Consider the following 22,116-nt stretch of genomic DNA (forward strand, 5'->3'; position numbering starts at 1 on the left):
GCGCCGCGCGGCGCCCACCGATGGCGTCACGGCCACCGCCCCGTTGCCTGGCAACGGCGTTCGGGCGGAGGCGCCAAGGCCGCGACCAGGAGCCTCAGCACGGCGTTTATTGCAGACAGTCCTATTTAAAATATATATAATTATACATTCATATTACACACGAGAGCAGCCGTGACAAAGCGGTGGGAGGGCAGCGCTCCCCTCCCTCTCCAGGGGAGGTTCCGCGGCAGCAGGCCCGCAGCGGGCCCTGCAGGTTGCCCAATATGGCAACAGCCTGTAAAACGCCGGTTGTTACTGCCGATGGTGTGTCCGCTGCTGCCCCCCACCCTTTGTCACCAACTCCACGAAGGCTGATGGAACAGCAGGCGACGGATGGCCCATCTGCCTCCGGCTCCGGGCGCTGAAGGCCGCCAAGCCCGCTCTCAGCAGGCAGGCGCGCTGGAGATAGCAGCACAGTCACCTCCTTGGGCTACTTGAGCCAGCTCCAGTCAAAACTCTGAAAGAAGCAGCAAGAAAAGTGCGGTAGTAAAGGGAACGGCTATTGGACACACATTTCCAAAGGACGCTCAGCATCCAGCATCCCTCTCTACTCAAAGGATCATGTTGATCTATGGTAACAGCTTGAAAAGTAACCGCGCACTCTCACAATTCATTTTGCCCCCAATACTAAATCCCCCATGCTTATTGTAGTGCACACAGACTGACGCACTCTGGAAATTACTTTTTGTGTCTCCATAAAACCTGCTGCTGGGGTTCCTCCCGCCCCATGGGGCATACTGGCAGTGCAAGAACACAAATGAAAAAATAAAGAATGGCTCCAAGTGAAATGTATGCAATAATACAGAAAACGTTCCTATAGTTATTCATTCTTTTTTCCTCTGTTTTTTTTTTTTCCCCAGGCAAATTGAAGAGGACAAATCCCATTTTCGGCTGCTTTCCTGTGCCCTGATGCGACGGCAAGGGGAAAGAAACCAAACGCAACAAAATTGTGCTGATCTGCAGAGTGTGATTCCACGACCATGAATTAACTTTTAGGGCTGAAACGTGCCAGAGACAGCTGCTGCGTCTTGGAGTGAGAGAGGAGATGATGGAGACAGAACACTGGCCCAGGCTGCCCAGGGGGGTTGTGGAGTCTCCCCTGCAGACATTCCAACCCGCCTGGACACCTTCCTGTGTAACCTCATCTGGGTGTTCCTGCTCCAGCAGGGGGATTGCACTGCATGAGCTTTCCAGGTCCCTTCCAACCCCTGACACTCTGGGATTCCGTGACACAGACGATTAACAGGTAAGAAGCCAGTTGGACGGCTTCTTGTGCATCTCCAGCCACAGCACGGAGACAAGACATAAGGTTGTATTACACAGCTGATACCAACCCTGTCAGAACTCAAAGGCAAACAAAGCATTCATCGACCAATGGATGATGACCAGGCTATGCATAATCAAGGCTGGTTTCCCCACTAACATAATTACTTTGCCTTCATCAGTAGCTACTTTCATTTCCCCATTCATATTGCTCAATTCCTTGCTATTACAGTGTTGCCTTCAAGTCCCACTAATAAGTTTGCATTTCACCATCCCACATAACTTAGTAACTCCAGTAAACTCTCAATTCACTGTTTACTATTATTCGTAAACATTAGAACATTAAAATGTTTATGAATTGAAGTGTTTATAAGTGTTTAGAAGAGCCCAATTTCATCAGCCATCTCAATCTCCCCAGCCCTCTGTTACTTGTTATTTCAGCAGTTAGAATTGGTAAACAGCTTCAAAACTTTTTTATCCCATGAGAACAGAAGTTAGCCCTAAGGAGACCTTTAAGAAGCTTTTTGAAAATCCAAGTTACGGTGTATCAGCGGCTCTTTGACTTCTTTACGGGACTGGAATAAATTTCTGAGACAATCTCACGCAAACAGAAGCTGTATGACTCTTCTCCATTATAAACAGGCTAATTTATATGTCTAATTGTCCTTTTCATATTATGTTTATACAGAGGCTTCTATGATACAGCCTCTAAAATCAGCTGAGACCCTCTTTTAAAAAAGACTGGTATTCTGTTGTGCTCTTCATTCCTCTGGTAACTCTTTTCAGCAGTAACTCACTGGTCTCAACCAGTAGCTCAGGACTAGAATTTCAAATTGTGTCAAAGCGTTTCAGTGACTGTTGTCTATTTGTGTCATGTTTCTTGCTACTTCATAGGATCATAGAATGACAGAACAGTTTGGGTTGGAAAGGACCTTCAAGGCTCATCCAGTGCCCCCCTGCCATGAGCAGGGACATCTTCAGCAGCTCAGGTTGCTCAGAGCCCCGTCCAGCCTGGCCTGGGATGTCTCCAGGGATGGTTCATCCACCACCTCTCTGGCCAACCTGGGCCAGGCTCTCACCACCCTCAGGGACAACAATTTCTTCCTTACGTCCAGCCTGAATCTTCCCTCCCTTAGTTTAAAACCATCACTCCTTGTCCTATCACAACAAGCCCTGCTGGAAAGTCTGTCCCCATCTTTCTTATCGGCCCCTTTTAAGTCCAGAAAGGCTGCAATAAGGTCTTCCTGGAGCGTGTCTTCTCCAGCTGAGCACCCCAACTCTCTCAGCCTGTCCTCAGAGCAGAGCTGTTCCAGCCCTCAGATCATTTTTGTGGCTTCTCTGGACTTTTCAAATACTAATTTGTGCAAAGAGCGTTCTTAGGGCTCTCCAAAGCTTCACTTCTGCCTTGAGGAGAGCTTCGTTTAATGACCAGGAAAGGGCTCTGGACGTGGAGAACCCTGCCCACTCCAGTGCAGGGACACAAACCAGGACTCTCCAGTTGAGAATGGAACCAACCCTGGGAGCAAGTTCTACCAGCCAGGGGTGCCACAGCACAGCCCGCTCCACCGCACAGACCGCGTGGCCGACACCAGCGCCAAGTGCCACCTTCCGTAAGGACAGAGTTGGCTGAGTCCAGGAGGAACAACAGACATCACATGGCAGCCACAGCCACTCACATCATCCAAAATGACCCTATTCAAGGAGTTTCTCACACCCCCAGAGGAACCTGCTGTGGCTCCTAACAATCAAGTCCTCAAGGATACATCAGACTTACCATCATGCTGTTGTTCTGCTCCTGTCTCACCTCCTGCAAGATACTATTAAAGAGTTCGAGGTAATTCATATTCTCTTCTATCACGTGGACAAAACTTTCCCTGCATGGAAAAGAAGACATATGATGACAGCACCTCTTAAAGGGTAATTTCCCCAACATTACTCAGAGGTGAAAATTGTCTCACAGCAGCAGAGAGAAAAGAAGCAGCAGCAAAGGTTGCTCAAGGCTTCAGAAAAAAAATCAACTGACTTCCAGCAAAATCCTCCTTAGAAAATGTGTGTTTTCAGATCCCAGGTATTTCCCTCAACACTCAGAAAGACAGAAAGGGCCACATGGTTTGATGCCGATGTTCACAGCCCCGACAAAACCAGCACTGCTGCAGGTGGAGGGCTGAGCAGCCTTTGAGGAGCATCTTCTGTGCAGACTGGAAGTGAAATTGTTAATGAGGTGAAGAGGAAAACCCCTCAGCTCCTAACAGCTCTCTTATTCAGCCAGGATGGGCTGAGAGAGAGGGGCTTTAATAACCATGTTCACCCCCAAGGTGCAATAACGTGACAGGCAAGAAAGGACTAGCACAGTGCTAGCTGATGGGGATCACAAGCTTTAGCCAAAAGTGGTGTGTGAAACTTGCTCAGGACCAGAGTTTCTGAATAAAGAGTTCAACCTAACTCCTGGTTTTTAGAGCATTAGTAACATATGAGTTACTGAAATGGATTTTTGGAAGGATTAGAAAAAAATAACCTACAACAAAAACCAAACCAAACCCAAAACCAACGAAACAAACAAAAAACCCCAGCCCAGATATTGAACTGTGCAGATTGCTTAGTACTGACCAGAACTTGAGGCTGAATTAAGGCTTTTTAAAACCACTGAAGCTGTAAGAGGCACTGAACATTGCCTGATTTATCTGGGACTTGTACCAGAACTTGGGCATGAAAAAAACCTGCGTTTTGGCTCAAAAACTTGTTGCTGCATTTTGCTGTGATATTGCCAAAGGTAAGTTACTAAAACTCCAGTCAGGAGCTGGACGGTTTTGCCTTCGGAGACAGTTTAATATGCAAAAACTCTTCCTGCCCAGTGTATCCAAAAACCACGCCATGGGATGCGGCGAGGCCGTGCCCCTCAGGCCCCCTTGGCACTGGAGCCATTCCTGACAGCTCTTACCCATCTTCAGGAGTTCCTGTGGCTGACAGAGGGTGAGGTGCATTCCCTGAGGAGCTGTGTGGGAGCCACGTGGCTGCCGGAGCTGAGGCCGTCCCTTCCAGGCTGGAGCTTACCAGCGATCGAGAAGAGCTCTGAGTCTAGAAAAAAGAAATTCATCTTCTGAAACAGACACAGGAAGAATTTAGTCACGCTTAATTATTTTGCACGTGAAACTTGCGATTCAACTTAAGTGCTGTTTGCAACGCACAACTGAGGACGGTGGGTGAAACGTGTTTCCTACGCTGACCTTGACTGTAGGCATGTGGAAATCAGGAGATCGCTACAGCTGCTGACTCGCTATAACTGATGCAGGAAAAGCAGCGTAGACACCTTAAACTAACCGGGAAATCAGCTATTTTGCTTTTGCAGCTCTGAAATCGTGACAGGTTCATGACATCAGGCTGAAGTTCGCCTGTCCCAGCGCATGCCCTCCAACAGCGGCCAACACTAGACATTCAGGAAACTTCAGAAGGCTCATGGCATGTCTACCATACTCCAGCCACCAGCCATTCGCAGTTTGATGACTTACTGGGACCAAAGACCTCTCTACTGGGCTTCTTTTCCATGTCTACCCCATTTCTAAGCCTGTGTTAACCTTTAGCATCTCAAACTTCCCTTCGCTACAGTAAAATCAACCATCATGCAGAAGTCATCCCTTTTTGGTCCCCTCAGAGTTTCAGTTGATGTCCTCTGGCTCCTGCACTGGAAGGAAGAGCAAAGAGTCCAAAAGCTACTCACACAAGCAATTTTCAGCAAATGCCATATCTCCCTCTGTCTTTTGCCCTGCATCTGCATCACCGAGTTGTCAGCTTCCTTGATGTTATTTAGAGCCACTTCAATCTTCGGAAGCAAGTCAATGATCTTCTGCTTACAGCCCAAGAGCTTGCTGTAATAAAAACCAAACACAAAGTTACTTTCCAGCTTGTGCAGAAACTTGTTCTCACAAAACCAAAAGCCTTGCCTTGGGATTCAACACAAACTCTGCGACAACCTTCTCTGGTCTGTGGACTGACCAGACCAGAGCTAACGACTTTCTCTATGGGATCCACTAAGCGTAAACCACACATGATAATAAAACTAAATCATACTTTGCACACCACTGAGATCTGCGTGACATTTTTTCTGAGCTACCTGAAGAATTAATGAACAAATCACTGCGGTGTATTCTGAGCTGTTACACTATTTCTTTTTTTCCTTAAGATTTTAATCCCATCCTAAACACTGGCAGAATTTGTCCCACTTTAAGTTAACTCTTGGATGCTAACAGTACAAGCCATTGCATTCTCCCCTCTTCCCTAGTAGCTACACACATTACCTATATGTTTTAAAAACGTAAGTGGAAATTCAATACGACACAAAGGAGCAGAATTAATATTGCTAGGACAATTGTCTACCTGTGGGTGGAACTTTTGGGCTCTGATCTCCATGGTTTTCCCTCTCCTTTCCTCTTACAAAGCTACAAATGCTGCAAGTTGCATTTGTTTGGGCGGTGTGGGGTTTTGTTTTGGTTTGTGGTTTTTTTTCCTTCCTGCGTCAAGTACCTGAGATGGCCAAAGAGCTCCTTGAGAACCCGGTCTTGGCTCTGTACCGTCTGCACGATGATCTTCACCATGTCCGTGCTGTCACTGTAGGCGTGATCTGGAAGGGCCATCAATCACATTAGTGAAATGCTCTTCAGCAAGGAGCCACTCTGGACACAAACCCCCAGAGTCAAGGAGAAATTTACCTTAACGAGCACAGCCAAACAAACTGAAAAGCAACAAAACGTCTTAAAATCTGTCACAATCTCTTGTTAGGCCCAGCTTTTCCTGAATGTCTCTTCTCTCTGCAGTAACGTGTGCCGTTCCAGCTGCTCTTGCTGTCTAGCTACCAGTTCTGATCAGGACTGCAGGCAGTCGCCAAATGCACATGGAAACTAAACCTTCCTGCTCAGCAGTTACAATGTTCAGAACACAACAATCCCCAAACATGGGGGGCTCCATCTAGTATAATTAAGAGAGGAGAGGGAAAAAAGCGACTGCCCTTGGGTTGGAGTGACAACAGAGGAACAGCAGTCCGTCTCACGGTTTGGGGAGTAAAGCAAGAGTACAGGAAACAGGAGAAAAGGTTGAGAATGCCTGAAGGCAGATAGGTATTCAGGGCAGATGCTCCAAGGCTGAAAAACAAGACAAATCCAGGGCTGAGGAATAGGACTACAGGAATTTGGGAGAGCTCTAGGCTCAGCAAAAAGAAATCAGCTTAAGGTATGGCCTTGAGTCTGGTTAACTTTAATAGAATCATTTGCCTTCTCGTACTGAACAGTATTTTGTGGGTTTAGGTTATGAGTGCAAAAGAGTCTTTGAAGCATCTCCTTCCCTACCTGGAGGCCTTGTTTTCAGTTGCTTGTACAGGTCTATGGCTCTCTGTTCCCTTTAAAAAGGAAGAAAAAGATTCAGATGTATCAACGAGCAGATGACTCAAGGAAACAGAAAGCATTATGTTAAAGTTACGCTTTGCTGAACCTCATGCACTGGAGCTGTCACCTTCTTCTACAGCCAGAACACAAGTACGACATTTGGAACACAGGGATGGCCTTTGTGTGAGGGAAACCAACTCTTCCCCAGAAGCTCTTTCTCTTTTCCTCCAATTATTAATTTCCTTCTCAGATAACCACGCCAACTGGACGTTACTTTCAGTTTCAAATTTTCACAGGATTCAGGTTGTGCTTTCTTTCCATAGTATCCTTAATTACAACACTTCATTTAGTAACTATAGGTACTTTCGCACAACTGCCCAAGAAATCCTTGTTCCTGTTCTGCACTTTTTTTGCCTGAATTTTGCAGTGATATACTGCAAATGGAGACAGCCGCATCACAAACAAGACGACAGCGTTCCTCTTCTTCCCCTTAAATAAACGTTACTTCTTTCAAATATTTCCAAAGCAGCCAAATACCGAAGCTTCCACCCTTGAGCAAATCTTTACTCTAAATCAAAAGTCTGTCAGAAACAAGTAGCAGTTCAGCCAGATCTAACTCTGCTTTTGGGCCCTCACCAGGCCTCTTCTTCCCCTGAGATCACCCAAATGCTGTTCCAAGAGACATTTCCTCCCAGAAGAGCTCTTATTAACAACAGATTTAGCGCCTGTTTAATCTGGGTGACTATTTGATCTGTCTCTTTTATCACTTGTGCTCTCAGCAACAGTCCAAGCTACAATAATTACGTCCTACGTCTTCTTAAGATCAGTAATACCATTTAGCTCTTCCATAGTTTGATGCTTTAAAAAAGAAATACTCAAGTTTCCAAATATTCAATTATCAAGGAATTCTTGATTATCCTTGCTTTGAAAACACACTGAAGGTAGTTAGCAGGATTTTACAATTATCTTATGATCTTCTCAACAAATTCACTGTTCTCCAATGTAAAAAGAAATCCCCTGCATGTTTCAGATGAGACAAAGATGTATCTTAGGCCCATCCTCTTCCAATATGATGTTTCATGGTTAGTGACAGTGTCCTGCCTACAACTGCCTGAAAGGACGTTGGAGAATGGAAGGTGTTGGTCTCTTCTCCCAAGCAGCAAGTGACAGGACGAGAGGAAACAGCCTCAAGTTGCGCCAGGGGAGGTTGAGGTTGGATTTAGGAACAATTTGTTCCCAAAGGGCTGTGGGGATTGGAACAGGCTGCCCAGGGCAGTGCTGGAGTCACCATCCCTGGAGGGCTGGACAGACGGAGGTGAGGTTCTCAGGACATGGGGCAGTGCCGGGGTGGGTTATGGTTGGACTCAATGATCCTGAGGGTCTCTTCCCACCAAAATAATTCTGTGCTTCTGTCCTCCCAAGCTGTGTTTTCCTGGTTTCCATAGGTCTAGTCACTCTGTGGCTGCAGGGCCAGTTAGATAAGTTAGATGAGTTTACTCCTGCACCTGAATGTTGACCTTTCTTGCACAGCAAGCTTTCAGAGAGAGCAGTGTCACATTCTGCCTTATAATGCTGCCAAGTGATCATTACAACTTCAAGAAGAAGGAACGTACAGCCACAAGTGGTGGGATCTTCCCTTTTACCAGCAACATGATTGCAAACTACTCTGCACTCACGGTTTGCAAAAAGCAAGAAGTACATTTCAAAAGCGCTGATGGAAACATCAACAGATTTAAAAAAAAAAATCCCTCAAGACACCGAAATACACAAAATCCATTTATGTGCAATAAAAATTATAAGCAAAGGACTTACAAGCTCTCCATGACTTCTCCTTGGCGCCTTGCGTATGGACTCTTCTGAAGCTCTACAATCTCTGTGTGCAGGGCCATGATCTGCTCATCCAGATATCCAATATCTTCAGCCTAATGGGGAAAGGTAGGTATGAATCAATCTGAAGAGCAATAAGGTAGATAAAGATCTCCAGAACACCTGTTTGGGTAACGGGCTGACTCCATGCAGAGTTTAGGGGAAAAAAAGCTCTTTGACACGAGTGCTGCTGCAATAACTGAGGTTTACTGTTATCATCTTCTCTGTGCACGATACTACTTCAAGCCGATTCTCCAACAAACAGCAATGAAAAAAATCAGCTTTGTCATAAATCATCTTTGTGGTGCACGCTGTGTACACACAACACTCTCTTGCTCTACATATGTTCCAGCAGTGAATCTTCTTTCTCCTACTCTTACAGTACAGACAGAGGCTGCTCTCACATTTTACCCTCCCACACGCACATTAGTCTGACATTTCTCCAGTATTTCACATTTGCCTCAAAGCAATACAAAAGACACCAATCTTAGGCCAAGGCCCCACAGTTAAGTTGGGTTAGGCAGCCAACAACACTTCTGAGCGTAAGGAGTAGGTTCTGTGGTGCCAGGCACACTGAGGATGCCCAGCATTGTGTCATCGCAATGGGTCTTGGCACCATGGACTGTGGGCACTGATCTGCCTTCTGAAAAATCTGTTTTGAGATATTTAAGCTTTGCCTTTCCGAGCCAGGGCTGTATGACCAGCAGACTGAACGTTTTCCAGAACGTACCCCTTGCTGAAGCTTGCAGAAGTATGCAGTATGAGGCTATACAAATGGGATGTGACCTCTTGACCAGAAGAGGATGTCTGCACGTCTTGCAGGGAAAGAATAAAGCAAGACAAAGCCACGTAATCAAAGGGGAATCAGATTGTGAAATAAATGTGAAATAAACCCTGTTATCAACAGAAACATCTTTATCTGGAGCACCGTGACTCACCAGACAGCACAACTGTGTCTCTTGTATTCACAGAAGTTAGGCTGCCCGCCAGATAGACTGAGATACCACAGCGTGTCATTCCTGCTAAGTGGACACAGTGTGGCTGTACAAGTGGACTGCACAGCTTTAAGACAGAACATAATTCTGATGGTCTGTAAAGTAAATATTTGTTGAGGTCCCTGCTTTTCTGGAAACAGCCACTGACAGCTGTGAGCTATTCTGCTAGACGCAGCCTCTCCTGTATCCTTCTTGCTTCCTTACAGACAGCAACAAGATTCCAAAATTTAGAGAGCAAAACAGCAGTGAGATCAAGTGGAAATCCCAACTGCCCTGATGTCCATCATTTGGGCAAGGCTCCAAGGACCTTCTGATGTGGATGAAGATAGGTGATGGATCCCAGGCCCTGAATGTCCCTGTCTATTCATTCATAGGGGGAAAAAAAACAGGCAATGCAATTTATTGTTTGTGTTTCTAATGGCATCTGGGATTTTTACGTATTATGTGCTCTGTGTTACTATGAGAGCCGATACATGAACTCCCTGCCGAAACGTGAGATGTCAGCCCAGCAAACCACACGACGCTCCTGCTCAGCAGAACATGCCGTGTTCTTGGCACTCCTGCAGCTCAGCTACTACCACGGAGCACAAAGAGACAACTTTTTGAGATTAAAGACCTGTACTCTGAGAAATACATTACAAATGTGCTGATTTTGTGTTGCGTTCCTTTTGAATGCCTTCCCCATCCCACTCAGTACATCCAACAGAAAGGACAAAGAAACAGCTTGTGACAATAAACTACAATCATCATAAGTCTGTCCCTAGTTTCCACAGCTAAAAGCTATTCCTTCCCTGTAAAGGTCTGGACAGAACTGTAGGCAGTATTATTCTCTGTCAAAAAGGCCTCTGTCTCCTCATGGTTTTCAGTGGAGGTAAAATCAAAACACCCAACTAACTCTCCGGGAAACAGAAAGACAGTATGTCAGCTCAACTGTCCATAAACTGCAAGTGAAAACATCTGTTAACTATTAGGACTCTTCAGAGTAAGAACTGGATCTAGTTCTGCTAGTTCTAAGTTTCTTAAGGATGACTCTTATTAAAAACTAACTTGCATATTTACGTGCAGAATACCAGAAATTTAGGTCTGTACTCCTAAATGAAGTACTGCGATTTTGAAGTAATTGGTATTATTTTCAGCTTTAGCAATGGAAATTTTTGTGTGCAATAAATCTCACCAGAAAGACTCTTGGCTATAGCAACACCATTTCTTTCTTCTTCTTAAATCACATGTCTCTACAGCCTATTTTCCTACATAGTCGAGTGAGTCTAGTGACATTTCCTTTGGTTTTATTCTAATCACTAGATTCAAACAACCTGGTGACTGGGGACTGTTTCATTTTTAATGCATCCACAATGATATTCTCATTCCCACAGCAGGCAGGGTATGAAACACACCACAGGGGCAGAGCAGTGGCACATAGGACACTAAATTCTTGCCGTGATTTCCTTCACGGCACGATAGTGAAGCTTCTTTAATATCCCTTACCTGTGCACACTGAGAGGCCTTCTCTTCCATCTCCTTCCAGGCTTTGAGCATCTTTTCTGAAGCTTAAGAGAAGAGAGTTGATAACTTATAAAAGGATCTGAACTTTACATTTGAACACAAAGAACATGACTCTGAATCTCTAAGCAAGAGTAGTGACCCAGAGATCACGGAGATGCAGTAAAGTTGCAACTTAACAACTCCATACTCGACCTTAACTCACATATAAACCCTTTGGTAGGATTTCACTGCTTGCAATCACTGCTGTAAAACAAGTTTGAGTCTTTAAACACCATCATTAAGCTCAACAACTGCCAGTTTTGATTAAACACAGAGCATCCAAAACCAGTTCACTCAGTCTTTCCATTTTCCATCATCATCCTTCAGCTCAGTCATAATTTTTGCCTCAAGTTTTGAGTTTTAGCCACATATCCAAACTATGAATAAATCTCAGTACTCTCTCCTAAATAGCATTTGTAAGATGCAGGCACCTACGTGACATTAAAACTGTTGCTGATGCTTTTTCACCTCATCTGCTCTTTTCCTGTATCCGCCCAGCTAAAACACACCCATAAAGATGCTGAAGCTCCTTCCTTCACTTTCTTTCAAGCTTGTTCTTACCCTCAATCCTTTATAGTCAGTCTGACCCTTTATAGGATCAGAGAAGACACCCAGGCAAGTATTACACAATACATACATATGCCATAAGCCATCTGGTCACTGTATCTCTCGAGGTCGAGGCGAATGCTTTGACGAAAGAATTCCAGCTTTGCTTTCAGTTGCTGAGATGCTGACACCATGTTGTTTTTCATCTTGATTAGGTTGGCATTATACCGCAGAAGACTGAGCCTAACGCAACAAGAACAATGTGTTAGTTGAAAAGCGTCTGGACTTATACGGCTAGTGATGTCACGTTACCTGTAGGAAAGACATAGATAGCAAAAAAACGTTGTAAGATCCTTGGAACAGGGAGTCTCTGTGAGTCACAGACTCCATTTCACGTCCTCAGAAGCTGCAGGTCCTAAGCAAGCAAAAGGGAAAGTTTTTCCTAATTTCCCACTTTTTTTTGGGAAGCTCAGTTGAACAGTCTTTGCGGTGTAGAGCATTTCCAGGGTGCTGTGGTGCCTGTTGCCCCTGGTGAGTGCCAGCACCTTTGTTACTTGAGATGTGTGACACTGCCCATTCTGTGATTCCATCATAGGATAAAACCCTACAAATATAACAAACCATTCCGCTCCTCCTGCCACTTGTGAAACGACCATCCTGGGCTGCATTAGGAGTGCTGCAAGCAGGTCAAGGTGATTTTTTCCCTCTGCTCAGCACCACTGGGGCCACACCTGGGTCCAGTTCCAGGCTCCCCAGCACACCAGAGACCTGGACACACTGAAGGGCTATGAAGATTATTAAGGGACTGGAGCAGCTCTCCTCTGAGGAAAGGCTGAACCAGCTGGGACCGTCATCCTGGAGAAGAGAAGGCTCAGAGGGGGATCTTATTAATGTATTTAAATACCTGAAAGAAGAGTGCAAAGACATGGTGCCCAGTGACAGAACAAGAGGCAATGCGCAAAACACTGAAACACAGAAAGTTCCCCCTGACCACCAGGAAACTCTTTTTACTGTGAGTGTTGCAAAGCACTGGCACGGGTTGCCCAGCGAGGCTGTGGAGTCTCCATCCTTGGAGGTATTTAAAAGCCATCTGGCCATGGTCCTGGGCAACCAGCTCTACGTGACCTTGCTTGAGCGGGGCTGGGACTGGGTGACCTGCTGAGACCACCAGCCTCAGCCATTCTGCGAGTCTGGGACTATCTTCAAGGTTCAAGTTTTTCCATTTATTATCAATGTCAGGCCCCGTGAGGCAAAATTCCTAGAGTGGAATAAGTTCCCAGCCCAAATAAGGTTTATAAAATAGAAGTATAGAAGAGCAGACGGCTGTAAAACTTGGGGTAACCAAAAGTCCCCAAGATGTATATTTCCATGGAAAGAGTCTCTGTATTTGCATAATAATGAATCTTCTGAATGAGGAGTAACAACTTACATGGCAGCTCTCTGGCCCTGGAAAAGCCTGCTATAATCTTCTTTTAGCCCGATCACGTAGTGAACTGCTTCTGCCCACACCTTGCGCAGCTGAGGAATCGGCAGTTGGATTTTACTGTCCTGTACTGAATACAAGAAAAATGTAATTGTAGACGAATGAAAGGACAACTAGAAAAGGACCTGCTTAAAACAGTCCTAATTCCTCCTTCAGGTACCTGAACTAAGATCTCAAGCCATGTCAGATCTGCTCAGTTTTTACATGACACTGCCTAATTGCTCCACATAAACTATTGATATTGGTCACTTTCCTGATGTGTGTTTCATCTGAAAATGTCTTTGAATCTTTTGTATATTTCCTCCCAGATTTCTGATGCAAATGTTTAAGGGGAAAAGATGCAGGATTTGTGTGTTCCCCTATAGAGACAGGAAACTGTCAGTGCATTTGGGATATCAATAATCATGTTGTAAAAAGCCTTCACTCCAATAGATTCAGAGCAATGATGTCATGCAATGAGACTCCCCAGAATAAAATAGCCCACAACAACACAGAAAGAAACAAACAGAATGAACCTGAGAGAAGGAAAAGCAGCGTAGCTTCTGCAGCACCAGGCCAAAGAACATGAAGCTATTTAACAGTAACTGTACATCACAAGGTTTCCTTTTTGTGCAGTATCTCAATAGACGTCTCCCGTCCTGTGACAGGGGCATACAAAGCCCTTCATACAGGTATATTTGGTACATATATACCTTCACAGAGGTATATTAGGTCCTGCAGATGACTGCTGTCATTTCAGGGAACGCGAGAGAAGCAGCTTCCACACCTGGTCTGCAAATGTACTGTGTCCAGTTCTGGGCTCCCCAGTTTAAGAAAGACAAGGAATTACAAGAGAGACTCCAGTGGAGAGCTATGAAGATGCTGAGGGGTCTGGAGCATTTATATGAGAAAAGCCTGAGAGATCTGGGGCTGTTCAGCCTGGAGAAGAGAAGCTGAGAGGGGTGTTATCTCAAGACGATAAATATATCCAGGGTGGGTGTCAGAGGATGGACCAGACTCTGTTCAGTGGTGCCCAACGACAGGGTGAGGGGCAACGGGCACAGACTGAAACACAGGAGGGTCCATCTGAACATGAGGAGAAACTTGTTTGCTGGGAGGTGCCAGAGCCTGGCCCAGGCTGCCCAGAGCGGGTGTGGAGTCTCCTGCTCTGAGACATTCAAACCCACCTGGACGTGACCCTGTGTGATCTGCTCTGTGACCCTGCGTTAGCAGGTGGGTTGGACTGGGTGATCTCCAGAGGTCCCTTCAACCCCAGCCACTCTGGACTTGATCTTAAGGGTCTTTTCCAACCAAAATGATTCTATGATTCTACTTATGAATGTTCCTATCTGTGCAAATAATGTATTATAAATTATCTCTCAAAATTTGTTAGTCAGATTATATTAAATCCTTTTGCTGTTCTTAATAAAAGTGGCCTTTTTGTATTAAAAAGTTGGTTAAGGCATGTCAAGTTTAGGCCACAACAGTTCTAACTGACAGGGGTTAATGTCATTTCATTTTCCCTCCCTAGGGAGCCAGTTCCAGTGTCCAGCACCTCTGGGTGAAGAACCTTTTCCTAATGTCCAACCAACCCTCCCCAGCACACCTTCTGCCATTCCCTCGGGTTCTAAATGCTGTTCAGCACACAGAACTTAATACAAGGGCAAAAATCTTAAATGAATTCTTAAGTTGCTCTAGAGGAGAGTTCCCAAAGTGCTGGCAATAAATTCTCTGAACTGTTTTATCTACAAAATGTGGAGATACAGCACTCTAGATGAAACTTTGACAGGCTGCTCTGGGTTCTTAAACAGTCCTCTTTGAATGAGACTGTGCCCCTTAGGATGAACACAGAGATTTTTACGGCACATCTACCTTCTTATTACAGAAGCAGAGCTTTCAGTCCCCAGCTGTCCTCCGGCACACTTACCAATGTAATTTACACAGTCAGACAGACTCCGAGAAGCAAAGGGTCCATCGTAGACAGTTTTGCTTTTATCAAACAAATAGACCATGTAGCTATCCCAGCCTCTCTGGTGAGGAAAGAGAACAAGAGAAAACTCAAACATAGCTCCTACTAACCCACAGGGTCCTGGTTACATCATGAACTAATTATTGTGGACAGACACTTAATTCTTATCGGATGCAAAAAACCTGATTTTGATAGATCTCACAGAAACACAGGACCCTTTCCTAGCAAGTTACTTTATTTCAATATTTAGACAGAGTATAACTATAGGAATCTGCTTATATTACCTGACAAAGGAAATAATGTGAGTTTATTCAAGTTACTTTATGAGTTACTACACTTACATAGCAAACTGTCCCTGGTGGGAAAAGATTAAGGCAACATATCTTCTCTAAGATTTTATATACTCTGAGAATGTGAAAGACATTACATAAAATCATTCTTACTACGCCATCAATAACACACTGGGAAGCAGGTTTCCGAGGATCCAGGCAAATCCCTGTTTCCAACAGCAGTTCCTGATTTCCAGTACTTATTCCAGTTTCACCCTCAATCCGAGTCTGAAGGGAATGAAGGCTTTCCTCGGGACGCAAGAGAAACGAAATGATCTTGGCAGAGGTCATGTTCAGGATGTGTACTATCTGTAAAAAGAGTGGAAGTTGATTACAAGCCACTGGCTATCGAAGACAAAGGACACAAAGGCCTGGCAGGGAGTATGTGGCAATTAACACTCTCTAACGTTCTGAGAGCATCATTTGAGTTTCACTGACCACGGTGATCACATTCAGCAGCAAAGCCCCACAACAAAACTGGAAGCCTGAACCTGTAACTTTGAACTTAATACCAGAGAAAACATCAAACCCAGTAAGCCTCCACAAGCCCTGCTGCAGCTTAATGACATCAGAGGAATGGTGACAAGCGAGTGCAAGGGACATCTTGAGCCCTGGTGCCACCAGTGCTGGCCAGTAACGCTCCCACGAACAGGAGACCCATTTTCTCTAATCCCTCCATACCAAAAAGCTGTTACATCCCAGTGCTTGTCTTCTCACCGCTCCTACGGCCCTCCCTTATATTTTACTATATCTTGGCAGAGACTGTGGCACCCACACCACACCACAATATATGGATTTTGACAAGTCCCAATTATGGGCACAACATCTTGTGTTTCGGGTTTTAATTCCTTCGGAATTCTTCGAGACCAAGCAAAACTATCCTCTGGTTTCTACACATGCTCCCCTCAGCTAGTCTGACTCCAGCAAAGCTCCAGTAATTACTTGGAGGGGAAGAGTCAGGTGAATGTAATCTCTGTTCTAGTGCAGGTACTGCTATACTACTTGGAGGCCACAGCATTAGTAGTGGAGTTCAGGAAAAAATATATTAAACCATTATTTGATCTTGGCAGGTCCTTTCTGAGATGACAGGCAATAACACAGGCTCATTCTTCTGTTCCAAGTGTAAAGCTAGAGATTAATATTGCTGGTGTTATTTTGCTTTCAGATATGTACTGGACACGCTGTACATTCACTCACTTCCCGATATCGATAGAAACATTCCTCACGCTCCTGCAGCTGGTTGATGCCACGATCTTAGCTTTGCTCCACCAAACACACTTCCTGTCCTCTGAGATGCTCTCAGTAGGCTGCTAAACCCAGTTACTCACTCACCTTCAAATTCAGTATGTGATCCATTAGTTGGAAACACTTTGCACAGCCAGTCTCAGGATCTGAACTTCCACCTCTCTGTTGTGGATCCCAGTTCAGCATCAACTGCAACCAATTTTCCATTGGCTCTACAATTAAACTAAAACAGAAGGGCTGTAAGAAAGAGAAGGCAGATATTCTCCAACACCCAGTCCACTTAGGAAAAAGGGTCTTACAACAACAATAAGGTGATAATTTTTTGGTGCAGAACACTTGTGAAGAACCGCAGTTTTGTTGCAGTCACTCATTCTGAGAGCAGGGAAAGCCCGGGAGGGAGGAAAACTCATACAGAGTGAGCATCTCCATGGCAACAACAGCCCCCACCAACCTTGGCAGGAGCACAGCCCCATCCAACAGACCTCGCACAGCACTTCTGCTTCTGGCTCAGAGAGTATCCACACATCAGTAAGGTGTGTCAAAATGGGTAAGGGGTAGAATCGTATTTTGGTTCTTTTTCCCCCAAAACTCACCCATGGTACATGTAAAATCAAATAGTTTTCAAAGCCTTGCCTGCGGAATAACCATCCCCATGCTGCAGAGCCTCCTGGAAGGTTCTCTTCCGTGTTTATTCACACAAGAAGCCTATAAGTTTATTGTCAAAAATGTCTTTAAAGGCAGTACACAGTGCAAAAAGCCTGAAACACTGGCACAAAGCCACTTATTTCATTCTCGATTCCAGTATTCCTAGAAATCTGCAAGTGGCAAGGAGCTGCACTGCACTACTGGGCATATCTGAAGACATGAGTGCTAATTAAGTGACAAACAATCAAAGTCTGATTCCTGACTTGGTACAGACCAACAAACCTGGTGAACAAAGGTGAGCAACAGAGCTGGTGAGGGGCTGGAGCACAAGTGTGATGGGAGCGGCTGAGGGACCTGGGGGTTCAGCTGGAGAACAGGAGCTGAGGGGAGACCTTCTGATCTCTGAACTGCCTGAAAGGAGCTTGGAGCCGGGGGGGTCGGGCTCTGCTCCCCAGGAACAAGCGCCAGGAGCAGAGGAAACGGCCTCAAGTTGCGCCAGGGGAGGTTGAGGTTGGATCTGGGAACAATTTCTTCCCCAAAGGGCTGTGGGGCATCGGAACAGGCTGCCCAGGGCAGTGCTGGAGTCACCATCCCTGGAGGGTTGGACAGACGGAGGTGAGGTTCTCAGGGACATGGGGCAGTGCCAGGGGTGGGTTAAGGTTGAACTCAGTGATCTTGGGGGTCTCTTCCAACCAAAATGTATCTGATTCTATAGTTAATTCAGGCTTAAGGCCCTCCTGGAGGTGTTTGTTCTGAGCCCTGGCCCACAGCAGGGCTGAGGCCACAACTACAGCTGGCTCCCCAGGACTGTGTCCCCACAGGAGATCCCCCACTGCCTGGGGCTCTGTCCCAGGGACATGTCACTAGCACAGGGAAACATTTTCCTGTGCCCTTGTAACTTGCGCTGTTGCCTTTCATCCTTTCACTTTGCTCCTGTAAGAGCAGCTTAGGTCTGTTGTAACACCCCAAAAGACAGCAGAAGACAAAATTAGATCCCACTTTGCTCTCTGTTTGCCGCACTGAAGCAGCCCAGCTTTGAAGGCCTCTACTTGCACGCTCCAGTCAACAGGCTCCGACCATCTTTGTGGTCTCTGCTGGACTTGCTGCAGTTTTCCCAACACAAGTACCGCCCCAAGGATCCAAAAAGAGCCATATGGCTGAGAGCTGTTCCACAGCAGCAAGTGCTGCCTTGCGAGGAGCTTGAAACACTCCTTGGGACAAAGAAGGACCCCTCAGCACTTGAGATAAAGAAGGAGGAGCCCTCATTTTGAAAGACATACCAGAAATTATCCCATGTCACCACAAGGATGCACTTACCTACAGAGGCTGTGAGGCTGCGGCAAATGTGTACTAAAGCGAACCTCTCCATTCATCTCCTCAGAAGCAAAGATGTGCTTTGGATCCTTCTTCTTGATTTTTTCATGCCTAGAAAATAAAATCCTTTCACAGTATCACAGTATGTTTGGGATTGGAAGGGACCTCAAAAGATCACCCAGTCCAATCCCCCTGCTGGAGCAGGAACACCTAGGTGAGGTCGCACAGGAACATGTCCAGGCGGGTTTTGAATGTCTCCAGAGAAGGAGACTCCACAACCTCCCTGGGCAGCCTGGGCCAGTGTCTGTCACCCTCACTGAGAAGAAGTTTCTTCTCAAATTTAAGTGGAACCTCTTGTGTTCCAGCTTGATCCCATTACCCCTTGTCCTATCACTGTTTGCCACCGAGAAGAGCCTGGCTCCATCCTCATGGCACTCACCCTTTATATATTTATAAACATTAATAAGGTCACCCCTCAGTCTCCTCTTCTCCAAAGTAAAGAGCCCCAGCTCCCTCAGCCTTTCTTCATAAGGGAGGTGCTCCACTCCCTTAATCATCTTTGTTGCCCTACACTGGACCCTCTCCAGCAGTTCCCTGTCCTTCTGGAACTGAGGGGCCCAGAACTGGACACAATATTCCAGATGTGGTCTCACCAGGGCGGAGTAGAGGGGAAGGAGGACCTCTCTCGATCTACTAGCCACCCCCCTTGTAATACACCCCAGGATGCCATTGGCCTTCCTGGCCACAAGGGCCCAGTGCTGGCTCATGGTCACCCTGTTGTCCACCAGGACCCCCAGGTCCCTTTCCCCTACACTGCTCTCTAATATGTAATTTCCCAACCCATACTGGAACCTGGGGTTGTTCCTGCCCAGATGCAGGACTCTACACTTTCCCTTGTTAAATTTCATTAGGTTATTCCCCGCCCAACTCTCCAGCCTGTCCAGGTCTCTGATGGCAGCACAGCCTTCTGGCGTGTCAGCCACTCCTCCCAGCTTGGTGTCATCAGCAAACTTGCTGATAGTGCACTCTATTCCCTCGTCTAAATTGTTAATGAATATATTGAATAATATTGGCCCCAGTACTGACCCCTGAGGCACTGCACTAGATACTGGCCTCCAACTAGACTCCGCACCATTGACTACCGCTCTCTGGCTTCTCTCCTTAAGCCAGTTTGCAACCCACCTCACTACTCTATTGTCTAGACCACACCTCCTCAACTTAGCTGTGAGGATGCTGTGGGAGACTGTGTCAAAGGCTTTACTGAAGCCAAGGTAGACCACATCCACCGCTCTGCCATCATCCATCCACCTTGTTACATTCTCATAAAAGGCTATGAGGTTGGTCAAGCATGACTTACCCTTGGTAAAGCCATGCTGACTGCCCCTAGTAACCCTCTTATCCTTGATATGCCTTGAGATGGCACCAAGGAGAAGCTGTTCCATTACTTTCCCAGGGACAGAGGTGAGGCTGACCGGTCTATAATTACCCGGGTCCTCCTTCTTGCCCTTTTTGAAGACTGGTGTGACATTTGCTTTCCTCCAATCCTCGGGCACCTCCCCCGTTTCCCAAGACTTGGCAAAGATGATGGAGAGCGGTCCAGCAATGACTTCAGCCAGCTCCCTCAGCACCCGCGGATGCATCCCATCTGGACCCATGGATTTATGGATGTCCGGGCTATTTAATTGCTCCCTAACCCAGTCCTCATGGACTAAAGCAAACTCCTCCATTGACCTGGCTTCATCCGGGGTCTCAGGGGTACAGGGCTCCCCAGGACAGCCTCCGGCAGAGTAGACAGAGACAAAGAACGCATTCAGTAATTCTGCCTTCTCTGTATCTTCTGCCACCAGGGCACCCACCCCAGTCATCAGTGGGCCTACATTGCCTCTGGTATTAGTTTTACCTGCTATGTATTTGAAAAAGTTCTTTTTGCTGTCCTTGACCCCTCTCGCCAGCTGTAATTCTAAGGAGGCCTTGGCTATCCTAGCTGCCTTCCTACATCCTCTAACAGCAGCCTTATATTCCTCCCAAGTGGCCAGCCCCTGCTTCCATGACCTGTAAACTCTCCTCTTCTGCTTGAGCATACCCAACAGATCCCTATTCAACCACGCAGGCCTCCTGGCTCCCTTCCTTGACTTCCTTCGTGTGGGGATGCTCTGATCCTGAGCGTGGAAGAAGCAATCTCTGAATGCAATCCAGCTATCTTGGGCCCCTTTTCCTTCAAGCAGTCTTGCCCATGGGATTTCCCCCAGCAATTGCTTGAAAAGGCCAAAGTTAGCCCTGCTAAAGTCCAGGGTTGCAATTCTACTTGCTATTCTGTTCCTGCCACACAAGATGCTGAACTCCACCATCTCATGGTCACTGCAACCCAGGCAGCCCTCAACCTTTACTGCTTCGACCAGACCCTCCTTGTTAGTGAGGATGAGATCCAGCATTGCACCTCTCCCAGTGGGCTCCTCCACCATCTGCATGAGGAAGTTATCATCAGTGCACTGGAGGAACCTCCTGGACTGTGGCTGGCTGGCTGAATGGTCCTTCCAGCAAACATCAGGGAAGTTAAAATCCCCCACAACAACCAGGGTCTGAGACTGTGAGGCCACTCTCAGCTGCCCATAGAAGGCCTCATCAACTTCCTCAGCCTGATCTGGTGGCCTGTAACAGACGCCCACAACAGTGTCACCCCTGCCAGCCTGCCCCTTGATCCTGACCCATACACTCTCAACTCGCTCATCATCCACTCCTGGGCAGAATTTAGTACATTGTAGTTGCTCTCTCACATAGAGAGCAACTCCACCACCACGCCTGGCTGGCCTGTCTTTCCTGAAAAGGGCATAGCCATCCATGACCACATTCCAGTCATGTGAACTGTCCCACCATGTTTCCGTAATTGCCACCAGATCATAATCTCCCGACCGAACACAGGATTCTAACTCCTCCTGCTTATTCCCCATGCTATGTGCATTGGTGTACAGGCATTTCAGGGAGCGAGCAGAGCACACCAATTTCTCCCTAGGGGCATAGGAGGCCACCCGGTCCTCATCAGTTTTAGAATGCTGCCCCACTGGGACAAGCCCAGCTACAACCCCATCCCCCTTCGAGCCTAGTTTAGAGCTCTCCAAATGAGCCCAGCTAATTCCTGCCCCAGCATCCTTTTGCCCCTGCGAGATAAACCTCTTCCCGTGTGACACTGTCCAGACTGGAGTCTTATAAAACCAACCATTATCAAAAAATCCAAAGCCCTGCCTGTAGCACCAGTCTTGGAGCCAACCATTTAGAGACTGAATTTTCCTATTCCATCCCACATCGTCCCTTGAAGATGGAAGGAGTGAAGAAAAGATCACTTGAGCCCCTGTGTCTTTCACCATCCTTCCCAAGACCTTGAAATCATTCTTCATTCCCCTTTGTGGATATCCTGACGATGTTCCTTTTGTAAAGGGGCAATTGATTGCAGAAGCACCAAAAAGTCTAATAGCTTTAGAAAACAAACTCTCCTTTTAGGACAAAGACGGCATTTCCAAACTGCAGCTACAGG

At 46.4% G+C, this 22,116-nt stretch overlaps 1 protein-coding gene and 1 long non-coding RNA gene across 3 annotated transcripts in view; one reads left to right on the plus strand and one right to left on the minus strand.

The window, feature by feature from the left end:
- Positions 1–119: 119 nt before the first annotated feature.
- CHUK (component of inhibitor of nuclear factor kappa B kinase complex) overlaps positions 120–22,116 on the minus strand; it is a 30,104-nt gene continuing 8,107 nt past the window's right edge. The window contains exons 8-21 of one of the 2 annotated variants that reach the window (XM_065068137.1): positions 18,591–18,698; positions 16,716–16,851; positions 15,498–15,692; positions 15,013–15,115; positions 13,053–13,176; positions 11,715–11,866; positions 11,021–11,082; positions 8,487–8,596; positions 6,639–6,688; positions 5,821–5,917; positions 5,018–5,165; positions 4,241–4,377; positions 3,077–3,176; positions 120–496 (exon numbers count right to left, since the gene is read on the minus strand). In XM_065068137.1, the coding sequence (XP_064924209.1) occupies positions 470–496; positions 3,077–3,176; positions 4,241–4,377; positions 5,018–5,165; positions 5,821–5,917; positions 6,639–6,688; positions 8,487–8,596; positions 11,021–11,082; positions 11,715–11,866; positions 13,053–13,176; positions 15,013–15,115; positions 15,498–15,692; positions 16,716–16,851; positions 18,591–18,698 (1,549 nt within the window). In that variant the 3' untranslated portion in view covers positions 120–469. Of the gene's footprint in view, positions 497–3,076; positions 3,177–4,240; positions 4,378–5,017; positions 5,166–5,820; positions 5,918–6,638; positions 6,689–8,486; positions 8,597–11,020; positions 11,083–11,714; positions 11,867–13,052; positions 13,177–15,012; positions 15,116–15,497; positions 15,693–16,715; positions 16,852–18,590; positions 18,714–22,116 lie in introns of both variants that reach the window. The other variant, XM_065068136.1, reaches the window with a different exon arrangement.
- Positions 469–1,910, plus strand: LOC135579817 (uncharacterized). The gene is made up of 2 exons (XR_010473584.1): positions 469–613; positions 900–1,910. It is a non-coding gene; the product is annotated as an uncharacterized LOC135579817 (long non-coding RNA).

The sequence above is a fragment of the Columba livia genome, chromosome 6 (assembly GCF_036013475.1).
Source record: "Columba livia isolate bColLiv1 breed racing homer chromosome 6, bColLiv1.pat.W.v2, whole genome shotgun sequence".
Lineage (NCBI taxonomy): Eukaryota > Metazoa > Chordata > Aves > Columbiformes > Columbidae > Columba > Columba livia.